Here is a 25510-nt window from a genome sequence, read left to right on the forward strand (position 1 = left end):
TGTTGCAGTCGATGCAGTTTAAGATGAGCTGACTTCTCTTTTGTCAGTTGTCATAGACAATCACTAAATCATGGTGCCCTGAGAAACAAAAGCCAGGGCAGTGATGTTTATGGAACATTTCATCAATAGTATTCTTACTGAAATAGTTGCCTTTTGCCTGGGTTATAAATATGGGGGTGTAGTACTTAGTAAGCAAGTATTAAAGAAGTCTGGAATGTAGTAAGATTTAAGAGTTTTTCTTTGTTTTCACATCTACTCTGTGTCATATCCTTCAGACTTCTAGGATGTTTGAATGCACTGTTCCTAGATTTTTATACTGCTGCTTAATTGGCTGAGCAAGTTGCTTTTTCTCAACAAGACTTCTCCCTATGGAGGAAATTGTTGCTTAATAGCACTTCTGACTTGAGTAGTAAGAGACAGGGAATGCTATCTGATCTCACGTGGCAGCAGAGAAATTGCAACCATTAGCTGTGCTGAATATTTTGCCTGTTGTGTCAGCTTTATAAGAATGAGCATATTATGTTTTCTATGCTTCTCTGTTTGCTGATATGCTTTCTTATTTTAGTACGTTCTAGACTGTTTGCATTTGTCAGTTAAATTAATGCTGTTTCTGTATCATAAAAAAAACATGTTTTACCTTCACAACTTTTAGCCTTGAGAATATAGACTGAGATTTTTTTCAAACCTGAGGTGGCTTTGAAAATCTTTCTCGTCATGGTTTAGATTTTTTGTTCAGTAATAGGTTCAGTCAAAAGCATCTAACTACCTGTTTGTATATATTTGTATACCACTCAGATGGTTGGACTCTTTGAATAATTACCTGTATCTGGTGAGAATACCTAGTATTCAAAGATTTAGATTGAAAATAGTCTTAATAATGCATGTGTTACCATTGAGGGCCAAATGGAAATCTAAGTCCCTACTTCAAGTGGAAATGAGGAAAGGTTCTATAACCACAGTAGAGGTTTTATTTCCCCACTGGTGTATGTTGCAGATTATACTATTGGACAGTATTGGTTATAAGCTCCAGTACCAGTACAGTTAATACAATATTTAAAGTAAATTTTAGAAACTAACTACTCCTATCAGCGGGGAAACGGAAAATATCTGGCCATGTTTAGGAGCATAATTCCCACTAATCCAGAATCGCATATCTCAAGCCCAACTAGCAGTGTTTGCTCAGAGTTCTGGTTACTTTGGGACTGCAGTAGCTTTTATTGCTACTGAGTCCCCTGCCCCAGAACTGGTGTGATTGGGTGGCTGTTCGTTATGAAAGATCCATTAGTTAAAAAATGTTACTGTCCCAAGTTACCACTCTTTTGAGACACCAGAACAAGAAACTTCTTGCAATAGACTGCAAATCTGATAATCAAAATTATTCTTTCTTAGAGCATTGACAAATGTACATTTTGAACAGGTCTAAGGAAAGAAGGAGCTACTGCTCAAAAGTGCACAGCAGCTGTTAAGCTGTAACTGTTACATATGTTTGTGAGCTAAATCTGCCCAACTTTGATCCTGCATGAAGCAGAGTTAATTGGAGCAGTTTTGCTACACTTATCAGTTACATAACAGCTGTTCAGAGCTCTGGAGCAGCTACAGCTCGCCCACCATTTTTTAAGTTATTACAAGATTGTTTGACCAGTTACAAGATTGTTTGACCATTCCTCTGCAAACATATGTTTGACCGTACCCTTGATGATAATCTTAATTATTTACTAAAAAACATCAATATTTACTCTCCATTGAGAGACTATCAGAGTTCACAGAGCAACTGTTTCTGGCTGCCTGCAGACTCAGCAGACATCTGATTCCATAGACCATGTGTGACAATAGCTCTGAAGTATGGACTGCTAGAATAAGAGGCCATTTCTGACAGTTACACATGAGTGTACATTCAGTTTACACTTTGAAGGCAGTTACTGCTAATCAAGGATCTAAAAAAAAATTTAAATTCTTAGATTCAAAATAATAGCCCCTTCCCCTGGAATACAGCATTAGCCCAGAGTCTGAGAGCTGGTTTAATATAGAGATCTAACTGTCTTATCTTGAGGAGGCTCTAGAGATGTATACTTCCTTACCAGAACTGCCCCATTTCTAGTGGTGTATAGGGCCCTCACCAATCAGGGTGGTTAAGACAGGATAATCTACTAGGACTATAAACAGTTTAGCAGAAACCAATCTTGTTTTTTAAAGGAAAGGACTGTGTCCTGAAGTGACTAAATATGTTTTTAATATAATCTATAATGCTACTTCTGCTTTATATCATCCAAAACTACTCAATAAATAGTAAATTTAAATTTCAGTTATAGGGGGATTTTATTTGTACTGCCTTTATAAAGAATACCTTCCCTTTTATAACACTGCTTTTCAAGTCTTCAGCTCTAGAAACAATATTAGTGTTTTCACTCTGTTATAAACATTCTAATTTTGAAACATTAATAAAAATAATCTTAACATCTTAATATTAACTTTTGCTCTAAAATAATTTAATAGCAGTAGATTTTTGCAAAGATTTGTGTTCCAAGTGTTAAGTAATCCTTGCTAAACTATTTAATAGATTTGCTAGAAAAAGCTTGTGATTGAGTGCTATGTATGCTTGCCTTTTTGCTTCCACCTAGAATCCAGGGCCATTACTTTCTGTAACCATTTCAGTGAGCTGCCATAGTTTTCAGTCTGTACTGTCACCTGATCCAAGCATGCGCCAAAATACCCACCGTTTCTGGCTACTGTCTGCTGAATCTGCTTTGCAAACCCTTAGTTCTTTAAGCTTTTGCTTTAGCCAAAAACTTTTAAAACAACAGACACCCTTTTGGAGTGTACTGGACACATGCCATCCTGCTTTTTTTACTCCTCTTGTTTATGTAAATCCTTAGCTTTACTAAACTTGTAAATGCTACAATGGCATCCCTGTGTGGAATTGTGTGGCTCATGTGTCAAAAAGGCTGCTTGTGAAAATATTTGTCAGAAAAATATGAATGCTACACATTGCACTGCATTCAGTGTTTTGTATCAATTATTATTGCAACGTTGTGGTGTCTGACTTCAATTCTATTTTACTATGCAAAGGTAAGTTCATGTATACTGTGTGAATATACAGTGTGTGTGTGTGTGTGTGTGTGTGTGTGTGTGTCAACTCTCTTGGTTCACATTTGGCCTCTTGGGGAAAAATATAGTAAACCCTTATACCTTACTTTCTTACACAAAAAAGTTCTATGTATTTATAAACTGTTTGCTGCTTTTAATCTCTTAAACCTTTTAGACCTCCTTTAATCTTTTACAATGCTAATTGGCTGGGTTTTCCTACTGAAAGCAATGGGGCAGAAAAAACACTTTTTTTTAAATGAAAATTTAGTCAGACACTTCTTATTATAGTGGGTTAATATTTTTATCTTCTTTCCAATGTTGACTGAAATTTCGGGAAAGAATCGGGGGGTTAAATGTGGGTTGAGCATCCCATAACTAATACCTCCTCTCCTTCAGTGTACAGTGTTATAGAATTAGCCAAACTGAGCAAATTATTATAATGCAATCTTCCTTGAAAGCTGACTCCTAAACTTTGTGATCTAAATACACAAATTCTTAGCTTGGGAAAATAATATGTGGAAACAAAGTTGGGACCCGTCACAGTTATTTTTGCCCTGCCTATTTCTCTTTGACTACTTCCTTCTTTTTCAGTTTTACTTTTCTCATCTGTGTTTCTTTGTAACCTTATTGCTTGGATTATTTATCGCTATTTTTTTTTTCTCAGCAAAGTATGCCCCCCCATCCCCACCCCCATATTCATTTCTTTCCCCATCTCATTCTCTATTTCCTGTACATATGTCTCAACGTTTCCCTTTACACATTTTTGTCTCAGTAACTGACTACACACAGAAATGGATTGTGCTAGTAAAAGTTGGTTTCCTTTTGTGTGAAACTCATATTAGGATCATGAGTCTGGTCACTTTGCTTCTGCCCCTGCAAAGTGAAAATGCTGTTTTAAAAAATTATTTTAACTGGTTATCTGTGATCCAGTCTAACTCATTGGAACTAAAGTAGCTAAATAGCCCCACACAAGTGTTTTGCATATCCTGGCTTTTCTGTTGTTACATTAGTATATTTAGCTGTGATAGATATACTCATCAATAATTATTTGTCTATGATTAGTTTTAGGTAGAGAAATATTCTTAATGTTAACTCATTTTGGATCTGACTTGGTTGTAAATCCCCTTCCAGCCATGGAGAGGCAGAGGTGGCACATTTAGATTGTATCTTGTTACTTAAAGACTTTGCCTCTACTTTGGCTGGTATAGTTCTCAGCCTAAACTAGTCTATAAAGGAGCTGTCTATAATATTTCCAACCTCTGACTGCTAAAAAGAATGAGACCTAGTGTGAGGATTTGACTGCAGATCCTATATGAGACATATCTCCTGTGTTCAAAATTCAGCATCCACTGGTTTTTCCCATCAGTGAAAACATAACATAGATTAAATTGTCACTAAAAATGTACAAGATAATTCACTGTAATCATTAAAAAATACAATGTATATGCACTGTATATGAGTTTTTCTTAGTAAACATAGTGAAACCTGTTTGAGGTAAACTGGAATGTTATGAAATGTGGCGTGTAATTGTCAGAAAATCCCAAATTTGTTCTGTTTATAAATTGTTGTGGAGAACTCCCTCTGAAATGTTTTTATATGCTTTAAACAAACAAAAAAAAATCTCCACCCCTTCGCCCCTTTCCACCTCCCCAACCCCCCTTAAAAAAAATAATTTTATTATAAGATTTCTGCAAGGAAAATGTTTACTGACCTGTTTCAGGACTATGAATACAAGTGGTAAAAATCTACAATTGTTGGAGAATATAATGGTAAAATCCTTAGTAGAATGCAGTATATTTTTTTTTCCCAAAATATACTCTGCTAAGCTTTTGATTAATAGAAAAAAATAATTACACATTAATTTGCTTTACAAGTGTAGATGGCAAATTCTGAACCCAAAGTTACAGTAAGTTTAGTTACATACATCATCTCAGCCTTATGGTATTTTTGGCTCAACTCAGAGATTTCCAAGCATCTAATAATTGCCCTTTTCACTTTACAGCACTTGCATGAGCTTGACAAAATCCACATTTTCACATGTACCTTCCTTCCCCTCCTCCCCACCGTCTCAAATAAGATGGGGAGAAGGCAGAATAAAGGAGGGAAAAGATTTTTTCCAGAGTTATGACTGCATGCAGTAGACCCACAGCCTAATTTTCAACTCACTTGCCCTCCCTTTTTTGCTAGCCAGACACTACAGTTTTAACCCTTTCATACCTGAATTGTCAGCAATTCTTGGCTGCTCAACTGTAGCTGCTGCTGCTGAAGACTGGACTTCATGGGTGAATCTAGAATTTTAAAAAGAGGTAAAACAGTCTTCAGAGCTATGAAATAGGTGCAGTTAACATAGCAAAACTGCTGAAAAAAGATGGCTTAATTAAGAGAGGGTTGTTAACACTGCAGGATGAGGAGCAGGAACCAGATAGATCGGGATAGGCAACACCCCACACAGGTGTCAGAGCATGGCATGCGAAGGCATTTTGCTTGGCATGCATGCTTGGGGGCAGACAGTCGAAGGGGCCAGAGCTGTGCTGCCACAACACGGATCAGACCCCTCACAGCTCCCCTACTGTCCACCTCTGGCATGTCAATATCTTAAAAGTCAAGGTTGCAGGAGTTTTTGACACTTCCTAAAAATGTTGTCGACACGTGAGGTCGACAACATTGAGCCATTAAGTCAATTGATCCCCTCCACCCTGCCTAAATAGAAATACTACTGCTACTGCTGGGCAGTTGATTTTAAAACTTTGGATGGAGCAGGAATCAAAGAAAGGTTCAACTTGACTGCTGTTCCCCCCTGCCCCTCTTCCCCCCCCCCCCCCCCCCGATTCTGCCCGTCTCCATGCAACTGCTGGCAGGGAAGAGAAGGAAAAGGAGTAGCCATCTTACAGAATCTCATTGCTTCTGTTCTGGGTAGAAATGTCAATCTCCCTAATTAAGGTGTGAATGCTAATTTTGGAAGGCTAATTTTTGGGGGAAACATGTTTCTGTGTTTATGCAAGTAAATATGGCATTTGTGTATATTGTCTATGTATACACCATACTGCACTTAAAAGTATGTCTTAACAGTTCCAAATATACCTTAGTTTTCTTAATTAGCATTTTAAATCCTGGTCTTCCAAGGTCTGCCCAAAATTCTGTTGATTTCAGTGGGATTTTGTGACCATGAGGGTCCACTTACACAAATTCCTTTGTAGCATCTGGTTGCCTTGAGTTTTTTTAAATCCTATTTTATTTGCCAATATCATTTAAATAATTTTTATTTATATATGCTGCAGACCACTTTTGAAAAAACAGAGTAGTGTTTCAAACTCAGTATACTATTGATTTAGTTTGTGAAGAATGTGCCAGATTAGTGTTTTAAATTTTGTATAGATGTATATGTATGTATGTTATTTTACTATTTAAAAGAATTGGATAAAAGCATTTTAGTAGCATTAATGAATTTATGAATTTGTAATATTTGTAGAAGTATATTGTGTTGTATTTTTTAATGGTTTTGCTTTCTGTTAAGCAATAAATTTGATTTGGTGAATAACGCACTTTTAAAAACTATCACATTTTGATGATATTGGAATTGAAGGGAAAAGTAATAATGAACAGAAATAGACATCACTTTATTTAATACTTTTTAAAATTTAGTAGCCTAACACTTAAAATGATTTGAATGCACACTTTTGCTTTGGTTCTGAAAATGGGATGAGGTGAACTATCAAAGTTGTAACATACTTCTTAACACAAAAATGTAGTTAACAAGAGAAAAAAGCTATTACTGGAGGATTTCACAGCAGCTTAAAATGAGTGATACTCAATCTTCATCGTTTTATGCAAATGAAGTACAATCCTCAGGCTTTTGGCTGCCCAACAGCATGACCCTCAAGTGGATAAAATTTTGGAACAACAGCAAGAACACAAGTAATTTGACAAAACCTGTTTAACTGGTGATAAGAAACTAAATGAACCAGCTATGATGGCTTTTGATCAATAACCAAAATATAAATCCAAGTAAATAAAGAAATAATTTCAAAATGTGAGGGAATACAACAGAAATTTGAAAATTAAAATTACCACTTAATAGAGTGTGTCTGTTATACTTTAATTACACACTACTTGATGGTAGCTACAGCCTAGTCAACTGATTTATACTTTGTCTTTCAGATGAACCAGAGACACGTGATGCGTGGTGGGCAGAAATCAGACAAGAGATAAAATCCCATGCCAAGGCATTGGGTTGTCATGCTGTAGTGGGCTACAGTGAATCAACTAGCATTTGGTAAATCATAATGATGATTTGATTTTCCTTATGCCATAGAATAATTCCAGCTTCAGTGGATTAAAAATGGTAAAAGAACTCTAAATAAGTGGATGTTGGTACTATAGCATAGTGTCCTTGGAGAGTTTGATAAATCAGCTTTTTTAGGATTCACAGTTTAGGTATATAGCTGTGATATTTCTTGCTTTTCAAAATGAACTCAGTAACTATTGTAATTATTCTTTATGCTAACAGACTTCGTCTGTAGAAGTTTGCTTTTAGCACTATTAACATTAGCTGGTTTACTTTAAAATTCACTAAACCTTATCTGCTGGAATTCTTACAGAGTTTATAAAAATACATTTTATAGTGCAACTGTCCTTGTTAATGAATGACCGGCAGTTAAATACTACTAAAGTAGTAAGCTTGAAGACATGGAAGCAGGAGTTGAGCTCGCATCTTGCCTTTCTAGAGCATGGCACTGTAATGTTCCTGTTATAGATCTCCTGGGAAAGTGGTTGCCTTAACTTCTACTTCCCAGTGCTACACAGAAAAAATAGAGTCAACATTTTGGACAAAATTTTCTCCTCCTTTGCCAGTATAAATGGTTTTTCTCTCACGCAGTGTGGTAGTGGCTCTGTCTAACATTACCCAAAAGAGCAAAGATACCAGGCCTTTCAGGAGTTGAATTTCCAGAAGAATGATCTGTGTGTAGGAACTGATTAATCCAAAGAAACAAAGGGCAAGTGAATTCTTTATGTGGGGGGTTTAAATCATCAAGTTAGGAAGCCAGGCTGATGTAAAAGATGGAGGTGTTCACCTACTGAGAAGAATTGTACCAGGAGTTTGATTTTTATATCACTAAGCAAGAGCATAATAGATGCTTTAATAAGAAGCTTTCTTGTCTTGATAGTTTTCAGTGAAAAAAAAAATTGATCACTGGAAAGGAAGTGTTAGGGTAAACACAGCATTTTTTTTACCTGTTCTAGTCAATATTATTACAGTTTTTTCTTTTTAAGTATCCTAAATATGGACGTATGCCTTCATCATCTTTCAGTTATTTGTAATATTTGACACCCTCTCTTCCCTTCCCTCCCCACCCCCACATTTGTTCATGTAGGAGGATTTGTGATAAATCAGTGTTGACATTAGCTTCAGTCCCCTTGGTCTATTGTTTTTGCTTGATTCATCTTTCTCCTTCTCAGCTCTTACGTTGACTTTCCAAATAACTTGTCTCAGTCATATTTATAGTTATTATCTCTAGACAAAGAATATTCTCCATAAGGGAGCTGTTGTGTGTTTTATATGGATACAGTGGTTCCTAGACTTTCCTATGGGTGCTCCATAGTTCTCAGGAATTAATCCTATCTGCTTGATCCCTCCCTAGTGACCTGAAAGAAAAAGTAGTGGCATGTGGGAAGATTATGCCCTTAAAGAACCAAACCAGACAGGAAATCAGTCTCTGTTTACAGTTACTCTGATAAATTACAAAAGAAACAAGACAATCAAGGCTTACTTCACAACATGGGTAAAAGAATCCATTTCTGAAATATGGAAAACGACCAAAAATGGTCTCTCCAAAACCATCAAAACAGACTTAACCAGATTCATTGCCATATCATATGGAAGAAACATATGAATTTTCACAAATTTCACCTTCCTTCTGTTTTAATACAGCCTCTGGAAATAAAGTCCTCCTTTCTGTAGCAGAGTAAGGGAACTAGAAAAACAACCTCAACAGTCTGTGTTATGTTTATTTTTTTCTAAGCTTATTCCATAGCTATTTTGTTCTTACGTGGATGTTCTTACAGACTATCCCACCCTTATTTTTAAGTGGTTTTCTGTTTTTCACCCCTGCTTGGGATTTTGGAATTTTTTTTCTGCTTTGCAGCAAATCAGCTTTTCATAAATAACATTACAAACAGTCCAGAATCACATTTTGGACATAATAATATTATTTATTTTATTTTAGAATTTGACTGGAGGATACAAAATATATTTAGTCACTCATTTCATAGTGTATTTTATATTTTCATTAGCTGGTAGAATATTTTGTTTAGAGAATGTTTTAGTGGTGCAATAATTTAGTACAATCCTGATTCTGTGCCTTAAAGAGATTAAAGCCTTGTTTATAATACTGGTGTGCTGGGCATAATAATTAGGAAAGGAAATTACATGTAAAAGGACAAATTTCTCATTTAAAGTAATGGAGAACAGCACTGTTTCTCTTTATCATGCGTGGCTCATTGTTTTTAAATCTGTAACATTACAGAAACTATAAATGTAAGTGTGATCACTACCTGAACTTGTGCAAACTTTTTTAAACCAAGAATGTAATTAGTTAACTAAATTATATGTGAATTTATACTTGCCATTCTAATTTAAAATGTTGCTTATATTTTATTGCTTTTTATCCTAAGTTAAGATGCAACTTTGTCAGTATTGTTTTGTAAGTTCATTTGATTATGCATGTTATAAAATTATAAGGTTTTCAACTTCCACCTTATATTATTGTAAACAATTTGCTGTAATTTGTAAAACACAAAAGATTCAAGATTTCACAAATAAGGTTATGGCAAGCTACTGCTGAGTTTGCATTTTGGTGGTTTCAGTAAAAAGTTATGGGAGCCAGGGATTCCTGTCTCTTCACTTCTTCTACAGAGTCTCTGTAGTTTTGGGCAAGTCTCATTAATCTCTCTGCATCCAGCTCTCTATCTGTATAAAAAGGGCAAAACACCAAACAGGAGTATTTGTGAAGATTTATTTGTTGATCTGCTAGTCATCGTTGTTACTAGTATCATAATTATTGAGGGATTAGCAATTTTATTGAATTCAGTGCGACTTTTGCATAGGCCTTTTAATTTCGTAGTTTTATATAAAACACCCAGTAACAGGAATTCACTTTGTAATTCTTTTCTTTTATAGTGAAGAGGTCTGTATTTTATCTGCATCTGGCACGGCAGCTGTACTGAACCCTAGGTTTCTCCAGGATGGCACCATGGAAGGCTGTTTGGATCAAAGGTTGTCATGGCAGCCTGGCTTCTTTTCCATAGGGTCAGAGAAGGGAGAGGTTGATTTTTTTCCTCAGAGCCAAGATAGTTCTTCTCTATTAGGGTAGGTTACAGTGTTACAGTGCAGGATGCGGGACCAACCACTTTACTGATTTTTCACTAACAACAACAACAACAGAAGTAATGGAATTCTGCACCAAATTAAATATTCTGTTTTTATTTCTAACAGCCTGAGTAAGGTAACACGTTTGACTACTAACCACAGAATTATAACTCGTGTTTTTCTTTGACACTCTTCAGGTATCTTTCTCACCTTAGCATAGAACCCTACAAAAATTGACTGTCAAATAATAACTTAAATAAGCTAAATTTTGGTGCAGATATAGTATTTGAACGACTGCATTGTGTTCAGTAGCTGTGTAGTAAATCAATTATGTTTTATATGCAATATAAAAATGAATAAGTTGAATCACTACAAAAGATATTTCTATAAACTGACATTTATAACTGTCTTAAAGCTTAAAGGAAAAGACTAAATTTACTAGTTAGTTTGATTCCCCCCCCCAGCAAAAAAAAAAATTTGTAAAATAATTAGTTTGGAGAGTAGCAATTTATATTGTCTTTTTTTATTGTCAATAGTACTTTTCCTGTATGTTCATTTGGATAATAGACCTACAGGATCTGTGCAGCCCAAATCATGTGTTTATAGCAGAAAGGTGCCTCATTTCTCTATGAAACATTGTATCTTAGCATTTTGCCTATGATTATTAGCATGTGATTATCTCTTCTGAAGATACACTTTTTGATCAGTTATTTAAAGATGTAGTCAAAATACAAGATATTTTAGTTTGTATTTTTCTGTCCCATAAGAACATTTAATAAACTCTCACCATGGGAAAGAATGCTTGTATGACATCTAAAGAAAGTCACATCCCTTATATAAAGAAAAATGGTCCCATGTACAAATCTTACTTAAATCTTTAAAATCTGACTCAAAATTTTTAAAGCAAAATAATGCTGTACAGAACAAAAGAAATATACCATGTTGCCTTGTACAGTAGTTAAAAAAAAATCATAATTTGATCAGACTGCATAGTCTTTGTATTTACAACAGTTACTCCAAGATATTTTTAATTGTTTCAAATCTGAGTGACTAGCAAGTTTGGCTTAATACTGTAGTTTGGTAAATTCTCTGGGCCTTTTGGTTTACAGTGGTAAACTGTATTATGCTGCTTTCCAGTAAAAATAGCTGTCATATTTAATCCATTGATTAACCTTTGTATAGTTTATTCAAACATAGTCTTGTAGGAGATGCTTCATACTGTATTTGATATGCATTTATACACAGAAGTTTGCCATAAATATGTTGCAGTAACCATGAAACATAGATCCTACAGCAATTGAAGTAGTATGTTAAACTAATATAAACCACTGGCAATTTTATGCATTCATTTCTTGATCTCTGACTAGATCAAGGTTGAAGCATAGGCATTATAACAGGGGCGGGCAATTATTTTGGGTAGAGGGTCGCTTACTGAGTTTTGGCAAGCCATCGAGGGCCACGTGACAGGCAGCCCAGGGCAGATAAATATCAATTTTCTAATTTTTTTAGGGGCCCTGCAGGCCGGATAGAGTGGCTTGGCGGGCGCCCCTGGGCCGCATTTGCCACGCCCCCCCCCGCACTATAAATACCATTTTAGTAAGTAGCTTGTGACAATTTTATTCTGTACACTGATATAATTATATGAACATTGTCACATAGCTGGAATAGAGAAGAATTGTACTGATATGGATGGCTTAAATAGGTGTGTGTATAGGATAAATTTATATATGTGAACACGTATGCTCTTGTTAAATTGATGCACACATTTTAAATACATTTTTCATGATGTACTTCTAGGATTGAAGAAACTTCACCTGCAGGTTGTGGATTTTGCCACATACCTTATGATGAACTGAACATGCCATTTCCTGCTCACCTCACGTACTGTTACAATTGTCGAAAGCAAAAGGTTCCTGATGTTCTGTTCACAACAATAGATTTGCCTGTAGAGGCAATGGTTATTGGGAAAGGATGTCTTATTCAAGCCAGGTATCAATCAGAATATTCATTTTCTGACTACTGTGGTAGATTTTCTTCTTTCTGTGGTTGAACAAAATTACAGGTTTTGTGTTATGTTCAGTTATTTGAAGTAACCAATAGCTAGCTGGCAACTTTGTAATTATACTATTTGTGTTCTTGATGAACAGCAGTTAACTTTGATCTCATTTTACATTGTCTCTATTATTTTGTACTTCCTACTAAAATTACTGTTTTTGCCTTCATGGTTGTGGAGGGCAAAGATTTGAAAATGAAAATAAGGAGTTATGCTCTGGTTAAATTAAGTCAAAATAGTGAACCAGTAGAATGAGAAACACAGCTTGGCATGCGGTAGAAAAGTAGAAATCCCATAATCATACTGTGTGCATCTACAGAAGACATTTACTGAGGAGCTGACTAATTAGCTCCACAATAAAATGTCACTGTCTACATGCGCGGTGCTATTAGGCTGCAGTAAACTAATTAATATTGCTGTAGAATAGTACTGCCTAACATAGTAGTATTACTTAGTGTGCTGCAATGCAGCTGTAAATGGGGACTTGAACTGGCTGGGGCGCAAGGGTGCTATAGTGCAGGGCTGCATCGAACACCCTCTTGCCCCAGCCAGCCCCTCCACAGCACTCTGACCCAGGTTGGAGCAGCCCCAGCCTGCCAAGCTGATTCCTGCGGCCCCCTGCCAACAAGGGCTGCTCTGTCCCAGCTCAATTTTCTGCAGTTCCAGGTGCATGTGTAAAGGCTGCACCCAGGAGCAATAAACTCTGGCACAGACTGTGCTGGAGTTTGTGTTGTATTAATATGCACATGTAGACACAGCCACTAAGATCTTAACCAAAATTTCCCTTTTAAATGAAGACCTCAGGTGGGATAGTACAGCCACAGAGAAAAAAATTTCTGTTAGAGATTTTTTTTTTACTTTGTCATTTTATCTTTAGGAATTCAGAAACATATTCAGAATATATGTTTAAAGAGAATCCTGCATGCACTGTTAAGTATCATGGGTTATTCTTTACAAATAAACCATGATACTGTACTAATATTTATAAATACAATTGTAGTTTCTTTCTTTTAAATATTTTTAAAAATACTTATGGTGGCGGAAATACTTTGCTACTTGCTAGAAATACAGCAGTGTTGCTTAGTCAGTCAGCTTGGGTCAGGAGTAGGCAAAATACAGCCCACAGGCCAGATCTGGCCCACCAAGGGATTTTTGTCAAGCAGCCAATGGCAGTCCAGTCCAGGAAGCCTGGGCTGTGACTGGTCCTGCCACACCCAGGTGTGAAGTTGGGCTGGGACTGTACAGCAACCAGACTGTATTTCCTGACAGCCCCAGTGGTTGCAGTGACTCCTGGCTGCTACTGGCACCAGACCCAGCCCCACTGCCCAGACACCCTGGTCTGTTCATCCTATACCCACTGCTAGGGGTGGGACCCCCCCAAGGGCAGGGTGCTTGGCTGGGATGGGGCCTCAGGCAGGTGGGGAGTGGCATCCTGGGGGCTGGGGAGACCCCAGGATCTTGTAGTGATGACAGCCTGGGCAGAACCTCAATTTGCTCCTGTGTGCCACTGCAACAGGTGCAAGTTCTGTGGGCAGGGGCGTGCTGGGAGTGGATCACGGCTCTTCCCCCATCTGGGCCCTTGTTGTTGCTGCCCCAAGAACCCTGATGCAGCTCCCCACAAGCCTGTGGTCCCATCCCATTTGCCTAACCTTGCACTCTAACAGCTCCCAACTGGTCTCCATGAAGACCCTGATATCGTGGGACGGTGACAACGTGGGGTCAGGGACATGCAGGAAACAAATAGTGGCCCGGCCCTGGCTCTGGCCCTGCACTTTCTCCATCTTGCAATCCCAAGAACTCTATGGAGACCATCTGGGACCTGTGTGGGATGAGGCCACAGCTGGGCAGGAAGCTGCATCCAGGGCCAGGGCAGAGCTGCGATCTGTTCCCTCCCTGCTCTTGTCTGTGGAACTGGCCCCTGTCTGGGATGTTTAGGCAACGAATCCTGGCTCTGCCTCGGTCCTGCAGTGTCACAGTCCCATGACCCCTCCCTGTGAGCCTTACCCTCCTGTCCCACTCCCAAACACTGCTCCTTACCCACCTGTGGCCTCACAGGGAGCCCACAACAGCTCAGCAAAACTTGCGGTGTGGCCCGCAGGCCCAAATTCCCACCCCTGGCATAGGTGGTAATACATCTGAGAGTGAAGGGCAGATTCAGTGTTTTTAGATTTGCGTGAATTTAATTACGGTATTGTAATTTCATGTTTTAAATATGAGCAATTGATTTTTTTGCTTTGTTATTCTGACTACTACACATACCGCACAGTCATCAGTACAAGTTCCTAGTCCTCTTGGATTGGCATACCTTGAAAGTGGAACATCTCTTGAAAGTAATTGATTTCTTGTGAGATGATCCAGGAAGGACTGCTTTAGTTATGTTATAGGAAGTAACTGCTTCTGTAAAGCACAGTTAGCTTGCTTACATCAAATGCCAGGATCTACTGTCTGCCTCTCATGCTTATTTATGATTCTGTATTAATGGCCTTAAAAGATGTGGCTAAAGGAAGTAGAAGTCATGGGGAACAGGTTTCCTTCTTGGCTTTTCCTCTGCCTTGTGTGATCTCGGATAAGTCATTTTACTCTATCTGTGCCTCGGTTTATTGAACTGAAGTGCAGCAGCACTTCCTACTTCTGAATTCATTAACATTCATGAATTTTATGGTGGAAGGTGTTTAAACAAGAAAGCCAAGGTACAGTCATGGCTAATTTTAGCAACATTTTACTGGCAAATATTTATTATAAGCCAAGACTGATCAATTTAATGCTGTGCTGACTGATGCTTAGGAAGGTGCTATGCTTAAAATATAAAATCTATTTTTTTCATTCAAAAAAAGAACTTGAATGTGTTTTCAGTTGTTAAAAATGTAAAGTCTCATTGCTTTTTGTTTTTAACCATTAATAAGCCTACATATTCCAGTCCTGGGTAATTCCATGCATCTGCCTTTCCATCAACAGGTTATGTCGCCTGAAAAAGAAAGCTCAAGCAGAAGCCAATGCAACAGTTATCAGCAGTCTGTTGCCTTTTATGGAATATGAAGTACACACCCAGCTAATGAACAAACTTAAATTGAGGGGAATGAATGCCCTTTTTGGACTGAGGATTCAGATCTCAGTGGGTGAAAATATGCTGGTGGGCTTGGCAGTAAGTGTTACTTTGTGTGCCTATTTTGAGATTCTCGTGTTCTATTACAGCATGTTCTTACAATTTCACAAAAACTTTTATAATGGTGGAAAGCATTTAGAAATTAGTATAGAAGTAATAATGATAGAAAGATCTGAACAGGCTGACCTTGATTGCCACAGGAGACTGGACTCTTTTGAACCTAAATTAGGAGACACATATCAAAGAGAAAAGAGAATTCCCCAAAATAACTTAATTGGCATATACTTCATAAAAATTATCATATTCTCTTAAGGTTGCTGTTAAAATAAATCTCTACTCTCAAACTGCATTTTGCTTGTATGCCAAATGGGTTTTGTCCCCTCTGGGTCAGTGACAAGAAGACCCATCACCTTTCCTCCTACTCAGAATATTGGTGGCTGCTAGTATCTTCAATTGTCATTTTCCATCAAATTACTTTGAAGGACCTACCTATATTGTTATTTTTACTGGTTTAACTGTGTGCAACAATTATGCCTTATTTTTCAGCTGCTTCAAACTCTATTGGAGTTTGTTCTACAGTATCAATTTTTTTTTCTTACTAGTTTAAAATAAAATTTAAATTTTGGAAAATTTATCAAGGAGACTAGATACAGTCATAAACCATTCAGTCACAGGTATCTTCAATTTCTGTCTGTGCGGGCTTGGAATAGCCACATAAGAGCCTGTCTCTCCCAAGGAATCTCAGTAATTAGATAGGTCGTGGGTGCAGCTTACAGGCTAGCTGTCCATGGTTCTCTACCATGGCTTGATAGACAAGTGCAGTGTAAAAACTAACCGTGATAACCACAAAGGTTGTCTTGAAATTCTGTGAGTGACTTAATTCCACTGTGTAGCTAGAGACTACATCATTATGCGCCTGTAAATATAAATATGCTGATAAGTCTCAACTCTGTCACTGCCACTTTCATGTGTCGTGATGTTTAGGACACATTGGGGAATCTGTATTTGACACCAGTGGATATTCAGAATATTATAGTCTGGTGCTGGAAATACAAATTGAAGCATGAGTTGAGGATCAACCTTAACTGAGACTTGTCTTTGAACTTCTGGTGCAAGAAGCAACCTCTGTGAGCTATCAGTGTAATATCACTGACTTCAAGAGGAATGTGGATAACCTGGAGAGGGTTCAGAGAAGGGCCACTCGTATGGTTAAGGGCTTGCAGGCCAAGCCCTATGAGGAGAGACTAAGGCACCTGGATCTCTTCAGCCTCCGCAAGAGAAGGGATGACGAGGTTGAATGGTCACAAACTCCTGCAAGACTGTTTCAGGCTGGACATAAGGAAGAATTTCTTTACTGTCCGAGCCCCCAAGATCTGGAACAGTCTGCCAGCGGAGGTGGTTCAAGCACCTACATTGAACACCTTCAAGAGTAAATTGGATGCTTATCTTGCTGGGATCCTATGACCCCAGCTGACTTCCTGCCCTTTGGGCAGGGGGCTGGACTCGATGATCTCCCGAGATCCCTTCCAGCCCTAATGTCTATGAAATCTATGAAAACCTTGTGGCCGCCTATAAATTCATCAAGGGGTGCAGAAGGGAATTGGTGAGGCTCTACTCACCAAGGCGCCCCTGGGGGTCACAGGAAATAATGGCCATAAGCTATTAGAGAGCAGATTTGGACTGGACATTAGGAGGAACTTCACAGTTACAGTGGCCAAGGTCTGGAATGGCTCCCAAGGGAGGTGGTGCTCTCCCTTACCCTGGGGGTCTTCAAGAGGAGGTTGGATGGGCATCTGGCTGGGGTCATCTGAACCCAGCACTCTTTCCTGTCTATGCAGGAGGTCAGACTTGATAATCTATTGAGGTCCCTTCCAACCCTAACATCTATGAATCTATGACTTGACAGTACATTAAGCTAGTGGTGCTCAACTTCCTGGCCCCACACACCAGATGAGTGACACAGGGCCTGTCCATGAGCTAGATCTGACCCATGCACCAAGATTTGACCTGCATGCTCAGATTAAGCCTTATACTGCCTTGACTTTGGGAAGGATTTAAATGTTTTGCCTGCTGTTTCTTCTCTTGCAAGCAGAAATTTAGATCAGGAGTTCAGATTGTTTGAAGGTCACATCTCATCTCAGAGACAAATAACTAACAAACTAGACTTGAAGGCTATTCCTGTCAGATTTATAGAAGACAAACACTGTTCTTTGCGTTTGAATGCAAAGAAAAGAATGTTGAAAGGTGCCAAAATCCTTGGTGCAGGATCCAGCATAAGGATTTTCAGTGCTGGTTACTTTAGTATGTTTGACATGAGCAACAAACAAGGAAAGGCAAATCCTTTAATAATATTTATGAAGTTGTTGGAGACAAGTGAGATACCAGAAGAAAAGGGCTGGCATAGTGGCCATCTTTTAAAAAGGCAAGAAAAGAGGACCTAAGGAACTACAGACTGGTTAGTCTCGCTTCAGTACCCAGGAACTTACTGGAGCATATCCTAACGAAGTCCATTTGCAAGGATCTGGAGGAGGAAAAGCTGATCACAAACACTCAGCCTGGATTTACTAAAAAGCATGATGTCAAACAAATTTGATCTCCTTCTTTGACAAAGTAACTACTTGGGGTGAGGAGGGATGAAGGGAATATATAGTGTGGATATATTGTATTTGGACTTCAGCAAGGCCTCTGACCTTCTCAGTGGGCTCAAGTTGCAGCAAGGGAACCTTCTCATGACCTTCTCATAAACGTGGATAGACAGCTCAAGCAAAGGGTAAATTATAAATGTTCAGTAGTGTGTGACTATGCTTGGTTTTCTTACTGCTCAGCTTTCATAGCAATCTCAGCAAGTAGTGCTTCCTGTTTTCTGCATTTGACTAGGAGATTGTTCAACATTGTTCAGTTATGGCCTGGCTGAAGTTAGTAATGTTTTTGTCTTCTGAATGGATATAGCAATGCTGTACATTTGGTCATGAAAATTCCAGCTGTATAAAATGCCGCAGTATACATCCTCAGCCAACTTATTCTGCTGCAAGCACATCAGACCTGTTAACTCTCACTGATGGCTTCCCATAGAATTTTGAATCGGCTTAAGAATTTCATTCTTTTATCCTCAAGGTATTCCATGGCTTGAGCCCAGAATATCTAAAAGAGCTCCTAAAGTTTTGGAATAAAATCTGTAGCTGGCAAATATACTGCCTGAACTCTAGATAACTCTTTACAGGAAGAATAAAGTCCGTAAGAGTGGGGACTTAGTTGCTGGTCTAAGAGTGTGATATGAACTCCCCAGGAGACAAACTGCTAATCTTACCACTCCCACTCCAAGTACAAGTTATATTTCTATGCTGTCATTTCTCTAACAATGTGGCAACACACATTTAAAAACAAAATAAAATTACCAAATGGCACTCTGATGCACATGCTTATGAAAGGATCAAAAATGTAATAGGTATATAGTCACTTTGTCTTAAGTTAACAATAGAATCTGTTTGGATGTGATAGGGATGAACACAGTGTTAAGTACCTCAGTTAAATAGATGGCCAGTGGTATCTGTGCTTAGTAAGGTTTGAACCTGGGGAAGACTTGTACAAGTCCATCTATCTCCACCAAACTGTTCTTTACCAAAGTCCTCTTTGTCCTCATCTGATGAAGCAGTCACATCTTTTCCAACATCAGGCACTGACGTGAACAAGTCCTGAAAGGCCTTGGAATCAGGACTGCAATGGGCATTGAAACAATAGTGATCCAAGAAAGATGCACGCAAGCAAGCTTTTGATTTTTCAGTTCTTCAGTACTGTTAATACTGCTCTCCTGATTAACACAAGTATGCTGGAGGAAGAAAAGCTGGTATACCTGTTGTTTTCCTTAACTTTGAATGGAATAAAAAAGCTCTATCAGAATCCATCTTAACAGGTTTCTGGTATTTTTATTCTTGTTCGACTCGGGAGTCTTTGGTACAGTCTGTGGAAAAAAGGGTCCACTCTGGAATACAAGGACTTCAAGAAATTGAATCTTTTGGATATAATACAGTTATCTGTTTTTGTTCAACCTTGAATCGTAACTTATGAGCCACATTGCTAACTTTGACATGGGAGAGGATTTATTGCCCCATTCTATTTTGACTCCCACAGGCTTGTAGAGAGGAGCAAGAGGGAGATCATTATCATGAGTCAGATGCCAGGAATATTTTTACTTTACTGGAAATGCACAGAGGACCTCTTGTCACATTCACACTCTGTTTCCAAAATTCAAAGCTACTTATTGTGCCTAAAAGAATTGTTTTTCTTTACCTAGCTCCTTATCAGTTTGTTTAAATCTGATATCAGGTATCAGATAGGCCTCCAGGATAGGCAACCTCAGTCTCTTCTTATGGGATAGCAAAAACATTTTTTCCCCCCAATTTAGCGATCCAGTCCCAGAAGTCATATGCAGATAATTGACCCCTTTCTTTGAGATGTTGTAGTTGGTGTGAATTTTACAGCCCTGTCCTTCATCCCCATCTTTTGGAGTTCTCTTCAGACATGAGCTTTGAATTTCAAGAGAAATGAGTTGCAGTCTTTCCATCCTTTTCATGCTCACATGGGAGCACAAGGTGACTGGACATAAGTCTGGCCCTGGTGAACACTGCTACTCAGGAAAGATTCTGAGCTCATGCACTTGAGGTATGCGCATACCTACAGTGTGATCCATGTAGGCTACAACTTCTCAAAGAACCACAACTATATGTCTGGTAAGTTACCGTTCTGTTTCTTTCTTTTATCCATCTCTATATCATTTTTGATATTTGCTTATAAGTTGAAATATCTCAACCCTGATGTGACTTAGCCTCTCTCCTTACTAAACTGGCTTAAAGAATCTGTAAGATTCTGGTAGATGGCTATCTTGCCTTCTCACTGTAAAAACCTCACATGTAGTAAATCTGAAGTATCTTTATTTATTATTTCTTTCTCTCCTGAATCAAAAATGGGTTTTCACCCACTGTGACTAGTTTATTTAAACACGTGTCTTTCATAAGATATTCCTATTTCTGTGGTATAATAGACTGATATAACACGGTTTAACTCCCCAATACTGGGAATTCAGCTTTATAATTTAACACTACAAAATGCTGTAAAATTAAGGCAGTGTATTTCCTACTGAAATCAAGGATTAGCTCAGTGCATGATTATTAGAACAAATATTACTGTATTCTGTATTATAATACAAGTATCCTAGTATGTAATAATTTTTAGGTATGAAACTACTAACCGGAGATGAAAGCCTTTTAGGAAGAAACACTGTTTTCTATTTATAATTTATTTGGGTTCCTAGATAAGTAAGACAGTTCCTTTTGAGTGAGAGAGATGCCAGGAGTGAGAAGTTATTTAAAAAACATCGTCTTCAATAAAGGTGGGTTATTTTACCTCAGAAGCAGGTTATAATACAAATAGGTTTGTTGCATTGCTAAAAAATCATAGGCACCACTGAAAATTATAAATGTCTTATACTGTTAGAAGTAGAAATAAGCACTGAAAATAAAACTTCAGTAAATTTGAACATATCTTGGATATATTTCTTAGTAACTTTTTCTTTTTTAGTCTGCCACAGGTGTGTATCTTACTGCTTTACCAACCCCTGGTGGTATTCAGATTGCTGGGAAGACTCCAAATGATGGCACCTATGAACAGCATATATCTCACATGCAAAAAAAAATAAATGATACAATAGCCAAAAACAAAGAGATTTATGAGATTAACCCTCCTGTAAGTAAAGTTCATGCAATCCTCAGTAAAGAGAATATCTGCTGTTATTTCACGATATGCACATCCCTAAACTCTTGTGAGCGAAAGCAAGCAAAGCATAGGCCATTAAGATTAAGCTAAACTTATTCAGTATAATATTTATATAAATTTCATAGCTGGTGATGTTCTACAAGTTTCTTTCTATATTCCCATGCCAAATCGCACTTCAGAGACACAGGAGATCCTAGAGCATCAGCCAACTATCTGGAGCAGCGAAAAGTAACTTGCAACTTACTAGTCAGGGTATGCACTCTTGCTGACTGGATAGATATAATCTTATTTTTCCAGGCCGGAATCAGCTTTTCTGAACCCCCAAGTTGGGGAAGGCACAAGTCCTGACAAAACTGGACAATATGAAAAGATGCCTCTTAAGTCTAGTGCAAAAGTGAAAGTATCTGTCCAATCTTTTTCTTTCTTTCATTTTTCTGTTTATATCACAGGAGAGGATTATGGTGGGAAACTTCCACAAGTATTTTAAAGTAAGGCCTATAAGATGGATACAATTTGCTGCTTTGCCACGTTGAAAATGGAACTCTATGAATTCCCATACCTAATTTCAGGGACGGATTCTGGAAAAGGCAGTATCGAAACTGTCAACCTATGAGATATCTTTGAACTGTGAAGGGGCCTCTCTAGCTAGTCACCAGATAGAGAAGAATCTGTCCAGCCTGATAACTAGATTCAGGTCTCTTGATAGGAGGGTCATTCTTGGACACATGAATTAGCACCCTGTATCCTAGAAAGAAAGGGATATTTTCATTTTTTGAAGCAGAGTAATTGTAGCTGCCAAGTAGGACCTTTAAGACTATATGAGCCATCCCAGTATTATAGTAGATTACCTCCATTTGCCAAAATTGATTCGGGTTGTGTGGGAGATGGTTGGGGATTTTTTAAGGGGAAAGAAAGGGTGCAGGCCCACTTCCACTCTGAGTGGCATTAAATAGCATCACATTCCATTAGATTTTATAGTGGTTTGGGCACTTAGTATTTCTCTGCTTAATGGGTTACTCTCTCATTTCACATGTATTTTCTCAGTAGCCCAGATTCCCTTTGCTTTCTCCAGTAAAGTGAGGAATACCTTTCCATTTTTGTAACTTCCCTTATTTAAGAAAAGTAATGTCAATTATAATGTATTATAATGCAATCCTCTCCATATCCAGAAACCTCCAAATGACGTTGAATGGCTGGGGCTGTCTTCAGAACTGGGTAGCAGTACTGATTGAATATAGGTATAATAGGATCTCTTTCTCTCTTCTAGTTTAGTGTAGGCTATATTGCTTCCTACTTCTCAAACCCTAAGAGAAATTGCCTGAGGAGAAATGATATCTGTTATTAGACCAACAAGATTTTTGCAAAAAAACAAATTCTTTAATTGCAAGCTTTTGGGCACAAACCCTTCATCAGGCATTGGGAGAAAAGATTGTAAAAGTTCTCCTGGGTAGAAATGAAAGTTCATCTTTCATAGGTTTCATAGGTTTTCACAGAGTCAATAGATGGAAAACTCCTCTGTGCAGTCGGTTCATAGTTGGTATGAAGCTTCTCACCTCCTGTGATGATGCAAATTACCTTGAAACAAAGGGAGGAGCAGGATCTCAGGTTTCAGGATGCCTAAGGATACCTGGATACCTAAGGAGAAAAAATAACTTATTACATTTTTTTAATGAAGAAAAATACATTTGTGAATATGTTCTCTTAAACTGTTAAGTACCAGCAGTTAATTTATCTGTGTTGATGATAGATCTGTTTTATTTCTTATTGTTCTTTTATGCATTGTGTAAGTTAAAAAAAAAAAAAAAAAAAAGGTTCATTTCATTGTTAATCATTCAGAGTCATGTGTATGAGAACCCTTTTGGCTAAAATCAAGTGTAGTGTAACATAATTCTAGTACAAAGAGAATCCTTATATCACAGACACAATAATTTTCTCTGAGTATTATGTGGTAGGGATAAATTAAATGAGTGAGAGACAGTCATGTGCATAGATATATCTTTTAATAGCTTAATTCTAAAATAAAATGATAGGAAAGAATTAAGAACAAATCTATTTACATTAAAGCAAGAATTGTTTCTAAATAAAAGCCAAAGGCTAGGATTTCTTAGGGTGATATTTTTCATTGGGCCATCTATGTAGTTGGGATAAAATTAGACAAGCTTTCAAATGCAAGACATTCTTTGATAGGTATGTGCCATAAAACCAATATCAGTGTTTAGTCCTTGGTTCTTAGTGTCCAGTTTATGAATTTTTGCTCCTAAGTTCATCTTTTAAAGGTGGTAGTTAGATTTTTCTTTGAAAATAGTGAGGTTTTCCTCCAAGAATAGTGAAGTCAGAGAGGGGAATGGCTTTTCTGTGGGAAATACGCCCCTCATGGCATGCATATGTCTGTCCTTTATATTTTTTTCTGTGAGAGTTCGTTCTGGTATGTAGTTGCTGTTTAGTTTGTATCTGCATAGTTGCCCTGTGGTACTTTATGCATTGGATCGAGTATATCATGTTTTGGGAAAGGCATGTGTAGAAACCATGAATTCTGGTGGGGCTTTTTTTAAGGTGGGAGTTTGTAAATAGCGGCAGTGAAGATGTGCTGACAGGTTAAGCATTTCTTGCCAAGGCAAGGCTTGTCCTGCTTGTTTGTCTGTTGGACAGTGGGGAAAAGTCTGATATTTGTTGACTGTAGGCTATAATTGTTTGATGATTCTTCTGATGAGTTCCAGTGTGGGGTGGGAGGTGACCTCAAGGGGTATGTAGCCAAAGTAGGTAGTGGGGAGAGGGAAGGTGTTGTATTGTATTGTAGCAGGTTACTGAGGGACATTTGCATAGCTCTTTTAAATGTACAATCTATTTCTTTCCTGGAGTGCTCTTTTTGTATAAAAGAAGATTTTATGCTGTCCAGGTAGGCTTCACGAGCATCCTCCTCAGAAAAAATGTGGTGGTATCTAAGGGCCTAGCTATAGATAACAGTTTTTTTGGTGTTCTTGGGATGATTGCTGGTCTTTGTCGTGCTAAATTTAATTAGGAATGGGATGGGATGGATGGAAATTAATCAATTGGTGAGACTATTCCTGTCTCAAATCCCAATTTATTGAACACCTAAGCACTACCGGTATTTAAGCAAGGCTTTAAATGCAGCACTTAACCTTTTAAGAAGACCCCAACAGTCAGTAATAGATATTATTTGTAAACCTTCCAATGGATAAAGCAAGTTCCGTGGGCCAAACAGCCTTGACTGTTCCAGGATTTACCTATGTCATATTCTTGGCTTCAAGTTTCTCCAAATTTGTGATGTCTCTTCTCTGTTTGCATTTTATACGGTTTCTTAGGGCTTTGGGTAGTTTTTGTGGTTGCTTGACATCAAGTTCCATGCAGTTTTTTGACTTAGAGTTGCAACTGCTGCAGTTATGATTTTTTCACCATTTGTCCAGTCAGCTTTTTCTGTTCACATGTCTTCTTTGTACTTAGTTGCATGCCTTTTACCTGTTTAGTTTGTGAACAGTGTTTAGTGAGCTGTATATTTTTTTTCATTGCTTAATATTACATACCTTCTGCACAGATATCCACCAGTTATCTTTTATATTCTTTTTTTTTCCTGTCAAACTGCTGTCTATCTTCCTGTCTTGGATTGTTAAACCATATCCTCTCAACTTTCTGTTGGCAGGGGTTTCAAAAGGGTTATCTTAAACTGTGGCTTATTTGCTTCGTGCAGTTAATTAGATCTAGGTCCAAAATGGTGTTGTGTATGCTAAGCATTTTGCTGAAGTGACTTTCAGGCCTAGTCTTGTAGACATAAGTATGATGGTCTGTGGATTTTCTGTATCTAGTGGTTTGTGTGGTGGTTCCTGGATCTGAATTACGGTAACTAGAAAGTTCATATTGGTTTAGAAGTATTCCAGATAAACTTTGATTGAGGGATGATAGTCGTTAAACCTATGGTAGAAATCGATTAACTGAGTACAAGTGTTCAGTCCAGATAATAACTATACCTGAATTTATGTAATGTAGATATAGTTCAGGTTTGCTGCTGTTTTCTAGAAATTTTTCATCCAGATGTCCTATAAAGAGGTTGGTATATTGAGGGGCTATCTTTGTGCCTATAGTTAGGCCCATGGTTTGGGAGAAGTGATGATTATTGAAA

At 37.9% G+C, this 25510-nt stretch overlaps 1 protein-coding gene across 7 annotated transcripts in view; it reads left to right on the top strand.

Annotated features, from left to right (window-relative positions):
* Positions 1-25510, top strand: part of C2CD5 (C2 calcium dependent domain containing 5) — a 114074-nt gene that overhangs the window by 53100 nt on the left and 35464 nt on the right. For 4 of the 7 annotated variants that reach the window (XM_090043615.1, XM_090043618.1, XM_090043619.1 and 1 more), the window contains 5 exons: positions 7243-7357; positions 10262-10357; positions 12248-12439; positions 15459-15645; positions 21181-21345. In XM_090043615.1, the coding sequence (XP_089899741.1) occupies positions 7243-7357; positions 10262-10357; positions 12248-12439; positions 15459-15645; positions 21181-21345 (755 nt within the window). Of the gene's footprint in view, positions 1-7242; positions 7358-10261; positions 10451-12247; positions 12440-15458; positions 15646-21180; positions 21346-25510 lie in introns of all 7 variants that reach the window. The other 3 variants (XM_090043614.1, XM_090043616.1, XM_090043617.1) reach the window with 1 other exon arrangement.

This window comes from Crocodylus siamensis, chromosome 4 (assembly GCF_052110815.1).
Source record: "Crocodylus siamensis isolate JL-2025a chromosome 4, ASM5211081v1, whole genome shotgun sequence".
Taxonomy (NCBI): domain Eukaryota; kingdom Metazoa; phylum Chordata; order Crocodylia; family Crocodylidae; genus Crocodylus; species Crocodylus siamensis.